Source organism: Ammodytes marinus (genome assembly GCF_949987685.1).
Source record: "Ammodytes marinus genome assembly, chromosome: 12".
NCBI lineage: Eukaryota > Metazoa > Chordata > Actinopteri > Uranoscopiformes > Ammodytidae > Ammodytes > Ammodytes marinus.
Window position 1 is genome coordinate 4,770,009 of NC_137216.1, and position 10,000 is coordinate 4,780,008.

Consider the following 10,000-nt stretch of genomic DNA (forward strand, 5'->3'; position numbering starts at 1 on the left):
GAAGCCAAATTATCCCTGACCCTAATAGTCCCAGTCATTCATGAAGAGATTTTGAGTTATGAGATGTTTCGCAATGCAGCGATCTCATTTAGCCAGACTGCATTTACAGAGAAAAGAGAAAGAAAAAAAAACATTTTGGTCTGTGTCCTCCATTAACTGAAAATCAAATAGCCTGGAAATGATAATAAAAGTAATAAGACGTATATGCCCGTTTAAACTACCCTCTCTTCAGACCATTTCCAAAGCAGTTTTCTGTCTATCCTCCGGCCTCATGGCAACCTCTAATTTCATTTCACATTTTCATTTCACAGACTCTATAGCTATATAGAATCCATTCCGGAAAAAAATTGTTTGGTTCACTTTCTTTTTGTCAGTTTCATTGCATTGTGGTAATGCAGTTGCACCCAGAGACCATTTTTTTGAAAAACAGCTTCATAGTTTTCATTTATTCTGTACTTATGAAAGTCTTTCTCATTCCATTCCCCCTTCCAGATGCCCCCTGCTCTGAGCTCCAGGGCATGTTGTCTGGTCTGCTCCCTGACTCCCAGATCTCTGCCTCCTCCATGAGGGACATCCACGGCTCCATGGGGGCGGCCAGGCTGGTGGCCAGTCGCACAGGCTGGTTCCCCAACCCCACACAGCCAATAGTAGGAGAAGAGTGGCTACAGGTAGGCTATCTTCTTCTTCTTGATTTACATTGTAGTGCATGTTATACAAGCAGTGATTCCCAATACGGGCCTTGTGATATTTCCACAATAATAGGATTTATTTCACCTGCATTTTTTCCCCTATTATATAAAAAATATACATTTTAAAGTGAGTAGTCACCAGTCATGCAATTTCATCCTAAACATAAAAAATAGATCGAACAAAATGTGTATCTGAGCAGCAGCCTTGTGATCGCTTGATTGATGCCTATGTTTAAAAAATGTAAGAATGTGTCAAATTAAAATGTAGGCATTGAAATTGGCAACCAGTCCCTGGATTTTAATTAAATAATTGGTAAAAAAAAAAAAAAAAAAAAAAAAAAAAGAAGAAAAGAAAAAAAGGTCCCCTCTTATACAGAACCATATTGCTTTTTCCCCCATTTTCCCATTGTAGTTCTTAAGCCTGGCAACTTAATACAAGTCCTGTAATGGAAAACCAGCTTGGATCAATTGTGTGGGCTGTATGGGGCAGGGGGTATGAGGAAAGGTATTGGCTCCTGTGATAGTAGAGTGTGAGCTAACAATAATAAATATGTGTGTGTCCGTGCTGCAGGCAGACCTGGGCGTGCCCAAGACGGTGCGGGGCATTATTACCCAGGGTGCACGGGGGCTGGAGGGCAGCACCAGCGCCGAGAACAGAGCGTTTGTCAGGAAGTACAAACTGGCGCACAGCTTGACCGGCAAAGACTGGACTTACATCATGGACATCAAGACTGGCTTTGCTAAGGTAAGAGGAGAGGAACACACACACAGGCACACACACACACACATACAATCACACACACATACACACACACACACACACACACACACACTATATCTGCCTAGTCTGACACATACATATGTACTCCTCTGTCTGATTGTCACTCTCAGTTCTCCCTCATTTGTACTTTATTTATAGCTGCCTTTCAACTAAATCCTTCCCTGCTCTCACTCTCTCTCTCTGTCTCTATTTCACTCTCTCTGTCTCTCTGTCTCTCTCTCTCTGTGTCTCTCCGTCTCTCTCTCTCTCTCTCTCTCTCTCTCTCTCTCTCTCTCTCTCTCTGTCTCTCTCTCTCTCTCTCTCTCTCTCTCTCTCTCTCTCTCTCTCTCTCTCTCTCTCTCTCTGTATTTCACTCTCTCTTGGCCTTGTCAATTTCAGGAGGGAGAAAAAAAAACATTTTATCGCAGCCCCGGCTCTGCTAATAATTCAATTTAATCGCCTCACTCCTCATTCTCCCTGCTACTGTCTATGCTATCTCTCTATGTCCAATGTACACTCCCCCTCTCTCTCTCTCTTTCTCTCTCTTCTGCTGCTTTTTGTCTCCTCCTCTCATTCACTCATCCTCTATTTGTCTCTCATGGGTGTTAATTAAAAAAATGTCTCTTCTGCCCCAGCGCTCCACAGTGTAATGCACTGTGAGAGCGGGGCCCCACTTTAAAACTCTCTTCTCCTATATAGAGACTGCTGTCTTAAAGCGCTTTAATAGTACTACTGAGCGCTGAGGCTTTTCTACCCATGTTCAAAAACCCTGTTCTCTCTCATCTGCCTGTCTTCTTACATTAGCGTCTCGGGGAATTCATAATACGTTTTCATAAAATGCCAGAAATGGGGAAAGACATTAGACCCAATCCGCTTAATGTAACCAATATTACAACATTTTGAGAGCGTTTGCTGCAGTCTAGTGAGCTTGCAGCTTGTAATAAATCTGGTGTTTTTCACCAGAGGCTTCTGCAAAAAAAAATGTTTTTACTGGAAAATCAAAGGCAACACAGTCTCTGCAGTTGTTTGTTATTTTTATGACACCTGTCATACTGTGCTTAGAAACAACGCTGATTAGGAGTGTTTTACAGCGCATGTGATGTTGGTGAGACAGGCTCATCATTTTGTCATTGTTTTTCAATGGGATGTTAGCTGGTGGTGAGGTGTCAAGTTTAACCGCCTTCTGCAGAGCCTACTGTATGTCATTCTCTATATTGTTGTCTCCACCACGCAACAATGTATTACTGCGCCCACTGCCAAGCTCCTCACACTCATTATTGTGTGACACGGCTCAGATAGATTTGGCTTAAAGGCAAACTGTAGGACAAACCTTAAGACTTAGATAAAGTGTATAGTGATATAGTGGGATCCATGGTGAAGACCCACCATGGATCTCACTACAGTCAAAAGCACATTATGTAACATTTCGTCAGCCCCTTTACTCTACTCTACTCTACATCTACTCTATTCTGCATCTACTCTACTCTACATCTACTTTACCCTACTCTATAACCCTTAAAATATGACTTAGGCAATTATGCTATTAGGCTAACGAAAAGTAGATGTAGAATATAGTAGATGTAGAGTAAAAGCAGAGTAGTGATAATATGATTTAGGCAATTATCCTAACTTGACTATGAAACTTTCTCTGACGTTCTTGTCATGTACATGTAGTATACACTGATGTCTATGTGAAGGATTGGGGTCGGGGATTTTTCAGCCAAATTCTAAAGGATGTGACTGTTTCCCCACGTAGCCCAGCAAACCTTACCTCATGCAATCTGTATACCTGTCAATCACTACGTCACATGTGTCACTGCATTGCACATCTGCAGCTCACTTTAACAACACTGACACACTTAACAAGACATTTCTGAAAGTTACATCTTCCGCAATTTTTTAATGATAAAAGGAGAGCGCTCTGTGTAACTGTTTAAGCTCCTATAACACCATGGCCATACATAACACCTTTGCCTCTGTCCTCTTAGATTTTCGAGGGGAACAGCCACTACGACACTCCAGAGGTGCGGAGGTTTGATGAGATAGTGGCTCAGTTCATCAGAGTCTTCCCAGAGAGGTGGTCTCCCGCTGGGATCGGGATGAGGATGGAGGTCCTTGGATGTGACCTGCCCGGTAAGAACACACAAGCGCATGTGTTAGATAAGCAGAAGGCTACACACACACACACACACGCAAACTAACAAACACACACACACACAGAGACACAAACACACACACAAACACACACACACACACATACATACACACACACACACAGATGTGTTCACAACAACACACTAGCAATAATGTGTGTTTGTCTACATGCTTATTCAGTGACACCACCCTCCTTTGTTTGTGATCCACACATACAGATGCCAATCAGCCTTGATAAAGTATCATCATTATTATTATTATGATATATCTGTGTATAATACATGATCCATAAACATAATTACAAAAAAACATTAGTGACTTAAATGTGCTGTTTAAATCACGCCATCAATCTCTCTCACATCTGCATTTAGTGTATTTCTTTGTGTGTGTGTGTGTGTTGGATGCGTGTTTGTGAGCATTACGAATGTGTGCATGCTTACTTTTGTATTTCTATTTGCCATTGAGTGAGGCTTTATGTATAGAGTGTACATGTACAGTATGTGTGCTTGGGTGCGTGTGTGCATATGCCATCTTACATGCTTGCAGCATAGTGGTACAAGTTAATCATGCTGCTCTATAGGAGGTATTGCAGCCTGTCTGGACAGGGATTAACATGTCTAGGTCATGGGACTTGTACTAATAGTGGCCAGCTGTGTGCTTGTACTGTAGCCTATTATGTTGATGATAACATGTTGTTAGTGTTTAGGGAAGGTTTAGGTACAGTTCATGGTCTGCTGGGTCCATGTATTAATGATCAATCCATTGTCTCATTATTTTCCATTATACCCCCCTCCCCCTCCCACCCCCCATGGGATTGGTGTAAACTGTTGCTTTTTAAAGAGTGACGATTTATTGTTGCGAGTGATGAATGCAGACCATTACTGTATATGTATCTTTATTGAGCTGTGTAAGTACCATTCATTACAATGGCTCGCTGTTGTATGCAGCTTGTTAGCCGTAGCAAGCAAATTATTCTCAGCTGCACAATAACTTCAATAACAAAGCGGGCCATTGTACACTCCCCCCCCCCCTCTCCCCCCCCCCCCCCCCCCCCCGCCCCACACACACACACACACACATGTATTATTTAACTTGACCACTTATGACGTGCTGCATAAATGAGAAATGATTGTGGTTATCTCACTATGTTGTGAAATCTGAGCCCATATACAGTATCAATAATCATGTAGGCGTACCTTAGAAGTAAGTCTATTTAAAGGTTTTATCTGGGGCAGATCCTCTCATCTATTCTACTGTATGTGCCTTCACATGACACTGTCAGGTTGTGACATGTGAGAGGTGAAGACAGGTACAGGTTATGACACGTACCTGTCCCAGTGGACATGAAGTGGGCTGTGTGTGTGTGTGTGTGTGTGTGTGTGTGTGTGCGTGTGTGTGTGTGTGTGTGTGTGCTTGTGAGAGTGAGAGAGACAGGGAGTCCAAAGGGAACTACACTGTATATCCTAGAAGTGTCAGGACTAATGCAAGAGGTTTGTGGTGATGGGGAGAACATTCTCTGGCTGTTATTACAGGTTCTAACAGGTTCGAATGACTATATTAAAACAAATGGCATAAGAAAAGGTCTTTGAGCACTGTGAAGCATGAGATAACACAGAAGATTGGATTAGAACGTTTAAGAAGCACGTCTCACCACCATCAATCATTGTGAAATGATGGCTTCACTTTCAAGTGGAAGGAGAACAGGTCGACAGGCTTATAGGCGATCATATACCTTTTACTACTGCCTACATCTTACAGTTTCTTGAATTAAACAGTGTGGTTCCAGACTCTAATGTACCTACTCCCCTTAGTTTTTTTTAACTTGCTGACATTTCCCTTCATTCATGTTGAGTTATGGATGTCATGCATACATTATACAGTGTAAACACATCAAGGACAAAACAGTGGCAGTGAAGTCTTGGCATTACAAAGGATATTATTACTGCAATTATCTTATTTTCACAAAATGGCAGCCAGAGATTTTGTAATGCAGACATTAAGCAAATAGAGTCCAATTATGTCGACTGCATGAGACCTGTGTGATTGCACTTGCGTCATTTTACCTCCAATTCCAATTGCTTGTTGTTGCACCTGATGACATCATGCACGTCGTATCTGCAGCAACCATCTCCGCCATCACAGCACACACACACACACACACACACACACACACACACACACACACACACACACACACACACACACACACACACACACAACACTCTGGGCTATAAGGTGTTCTCAGTGATTTTCTGCTTGTCTGTGTCTGCTTGCCAGATGTTTGCCTCCTGGATGTAAGCACTTGCATTAGACATGATAGCAGCTAGTTCCTACTTCACATCAAAATCACTGCAATTACTCCTCCTGCTACCTTCCTAAATACCACACACACACACACACACACACACACACACACACACACACACACACACACACACACACACACACACACACACACACACACACACACACACACACACACACACACACACACACACACCAGGGTAATTCTGCATCTTAGTGGCTTAGAGCAAGTTGAATTTCAATTTGTGTGGTTTTTAATAGCCTCCCTTGTTAAGTGATGTTAGCATAATAACAATGAAAAACACATGGTCTCAACAGTCGTGCAGTCGCAATGATTTTGCCCATGCTACAAATTAAAACAGTAAAACAGGGAAGCACATCTGACGGAACATAAAATAGACTTTGTTTCTCTTCTTGCCTGTGTGTGTGTGTGTGTGTGTGTGTGTGTGTGTGTGTGTGTGTGTGTGTGTGTGTGTGTGTGTGTGTGTGTGTGTGTGTGTGTGTGTGTGTGTGTGTGTGTGTGTGTGTGTGTGTGTGTGTGTGTGTGTGTGTGTGTGCGTCTGTGTGTCTGTGTGTTGAGTCGTAACGGGAGATAAAATATTCAACAGAGTGCATCAGCTACAGTCCACCGAACACACATCTGTTTACACACAAGTCACAAAGGCACAAAACCCGCACAGTTTCAACTCTAGTGGACCTCTACTTTATGTTAACACACACAAACACACAGAGCTACTGATAGGAAGTAAGATATAAAGTTGTACAGTATATAGACTACTACATACATATAGTATATCCTATGAGGAACAGCATTCAATAGGGTAACAGCCCTGGGGAATATTTTTCTTTTCACCGAGCATGATATCGGTGAAGTTCCCCCCACTTTAACAGGGACATCCTCCTTCCCTTTAAAGATGAGAGCTGTGGGATCATCCATGTAGCAGTAGAGACACAGTCCCGCCTCTCTCTTCACAGCACCGCTCAGGAAGTGAGGGAGTGGATTAATGAATTGATGAATAAATAAAAGGAGACATCCGCGGTGTACGGCTGATGTTCACTGACACACACACATACACACACACACACACACACACACACACACACACACACACACACACACACACACACACACACACACACACACACACACACACGCAGGCCAGCCATGGGCCTTTCTATTATTCAGTAGTTGGTTTCCGACCTCTGTTAGTATGTCGACATAAATAACAAACCTGGGCCCATTTTAAAATATTTGACATGGTGAAGTTATTTATTCAGTTTTTGTTAACAAACCAAATGACTGCAGACGTGTCATCTCATTCACAGTGTTACCATGTGACGTACAGTATGTGTGTGTAAGCAGCATGTTGTTCCCACTAGTTTATTCATAGCTCAGGAGTTGAGACAAAGACAATATGATACCATGTCAATCACACACACCTCATACTCGTACTAACAAACATGACTTTTCTATCACTGCCCCTGCATTGTTTTCACATTTTACAATGAAGCGCATTGACCTGGCCTCGGTGCTGTAAAAAACAATTTCAGGCAATTTCAGGAAGCGCCCAATTACAATGAAGAATTCTGGAATTCTGTATACAAGGGTGTTCAGAGGGGGGCACACAATAATACAGTTTAGCATCTCATTATCGCGCCAAAAACCTAAAAACCGTAAAAACAAAAGGCGGAATATCATTGTGGTACCTCCATTGTGATCATTCACGCTAGCTATCCAGAGGCAACCTGTAATTCATGTCCTGTGAACCTGACTGTCGGATGTGAAGTGAGAGCTGCCAAGCTGCCAGTTCTCTTCATGTATTAAATGACTATCACAACATCTGCTGCCGTGCTCTCATCTCTTTCACTCCGCACATAGTTGTTGGCAAAGCAGGAAGGCACATTATGCACACACACACACACACACACACACACACACACACACACACACACACACACACACACACACACACACACACACACACACACACGCACACACACACACACACACCACCTGTTTGGCATAAATACAAAGGTTTGTTCTTAGTTGTGTAAATACATGCTTAAGTTCATCCGCATTGGAAAGTGCAGTGTAATATGGGTGGGATACTTAGGCAGACTCTAATGGAGAGACAGTTGGAAACAGAGAGAGAGAAAGGAAGAGAGAGAGAGAAACAGAGAGAGAGAGAGAGAAAGAGACACAGAAAAAGAGAAACAGAGAGAGAGAAAGGAAGAGAGAGAGAAAGAGACACAGAAAAAGACAAAAAGAGAAACAGAGAAACAGACAGAGAGAGAGAGAGGGAGTAAGAGGCTTTGTGTCAGAGTGCCTAAGAGCAGATTTGTCTTTATTCATCCTCTGCTGTTGTTGCTGCTCTTTGGATCATGGATCTTCACTTGTCACAAAAACCCCTTAGACACGTGCCAAACACATTCTGACAAGAAGTGTACGCAGCGTACATACCTCTGTGTTCCAACCAAACCACAGTGAGTATCCCAAAAGAAGCGCTACATTGGGCAGACTACATCATTCTTCTTTAAGCTTTCTTCTGGTTAACGGATGTGTTGTTTGAAGTTGGGGCCAGTTATAGCAAAGAAAGGCGCCCGTTGACTGGCAGTGTGTCAGCTCAAAATCTCTGGGCGGACTGGGGAAATACCTCCAGAACTTAACTCTCAGGGAGTATCTGGACAGAACAAGACAGTGGCCAGTCCCAGAAAAGACATGGTTGCATTTGACATCCATTTTGTTGTTGAGAAATGCACACCGGGGCGAAATATCCATACTAAATAAAAGTGGGTTTATAACTTGTGCTGTTATATACAGTATAGCATGGATAGCCAACAGCCTTCACTGCTTAAGTCTTTCACATGTTGATGATGTTGGACCTGGAAAACACACACACACACACACACACACACACACACGCACACATTCATAACTTTAGTGGCACCCGGGAGGGGATGCTGTGTGTAGTGTTCTTGTTCTAGAAAATTCTAGAGGTGTTCTGCTATTCCAGGTTTCCAGCCAAGCGTTCAGGTTTCGCCAAGTGTGTGTGTGTGTGTGTGTGTGTGTGTGTGTGTGTGTGTGTGTGTGTGTGTGTGTGTGTGTGTGTTTTCCAGGTCCAACTCTCCTGATCACTTTCACATGTGAGCCGTGGCTTCAGCCCAGAGGTTTCATGTGATGGGTGGGATGTGTCCTGACTTCCACCCACTCATGTCTCCTACACCCTCTGCTCCTCCTGCTCCTCCTATTCACACAGCAGAGATCACAGCACAGTCATCATAGAAAAACACTCCTTTTAATCAAAATGACAGCAACCACAATGCACAATGTTCTTAAGAAAAAACAAGCAAAACACAGAAGTAAGCTGTAAATGGAAGGCATTTTATTAATGCAATCGTACCTCATTATTACCCAATCAAGACGCATAATTACATGCAGTAAGTATCATCAATTCATCTTTGATTAGTGTTGCAGCCAAAGTCAATTATAATGAAGTGAAAGAGATACCATATTAAATTGCTTGCTGTCAACAGAGGGGCTTGCTATAATAGTAAAACCACCAGATCAAACTTAAGAATACACACAGCTGGTTTAACCATGTCAATTCTTAAAGGTACAGGCTGCTCTTTATAGCAACAGGTTACAAACACATTCAAATAGATGGAAAAACATGTTAGCGTGGGAGGTTGAAGATGCAAATGTCTCTGGCTTCTGCTCTGACATCTCCGTGCACGCCCCTTGACTGCCTCCCCATCAGAAGAATATGTCACTCCCACCCCCCTGCCAAGACTACTGTAAGAAGCCCCTCCCCTCCCCATCACACACACACACACACACACACACACACACACACACACACACACACACACACACACACATCCCATCTATCCTACGTCTTCACATTCCCTTTCACCCTGACCTAATTAGTCTCATTGATGTCTCTCTCTCTCTCTCTCGCTCTCTCTCTCTCTCTCTCTCTCTCTCTCTCTCTCTCTCTCTCTCTCTCTCTCTCTCTCTCTCTCTCTCTCTCTCTTATTGTTTCTACGGACCCTTTTTTCCTTTTTATTGTATCACACATATCACATCATTTCA

The 10,000-nt window shown here is 42.9% G+C and overlaps 1 protein-coding gene across 2 annotated transcripts in view; it reads left to right on the forward strand.

Annotated features, from left to right (window-relative positions):
* LOC307258669 (neuropilin-2-like) overlaps window positions 1-10,000 on the forward strand; it is a 104,560-nt gene that overhangs the window by 61,751 nt on the left and 32,809 nt on the right. For both annotated transcript variants that reach the window (XM_080038300.1, XM_080038301.1), the window contains exons 9-11: window positions 493-668; window positions 1,261-1,434; window positions 3,438-3,582. In XM_080038300.1, the coding sequence (XP_079894426.1) occupies window positions 493-668; window positions 1,261-1,434; window positions 3,438-3,582 (495 nt within the window). The remainder of the gene's footprint in view (window positions 1-492; window positions 669-1,260; window positions 1,435-3,437; window positions 3,583-10,000) is intronic.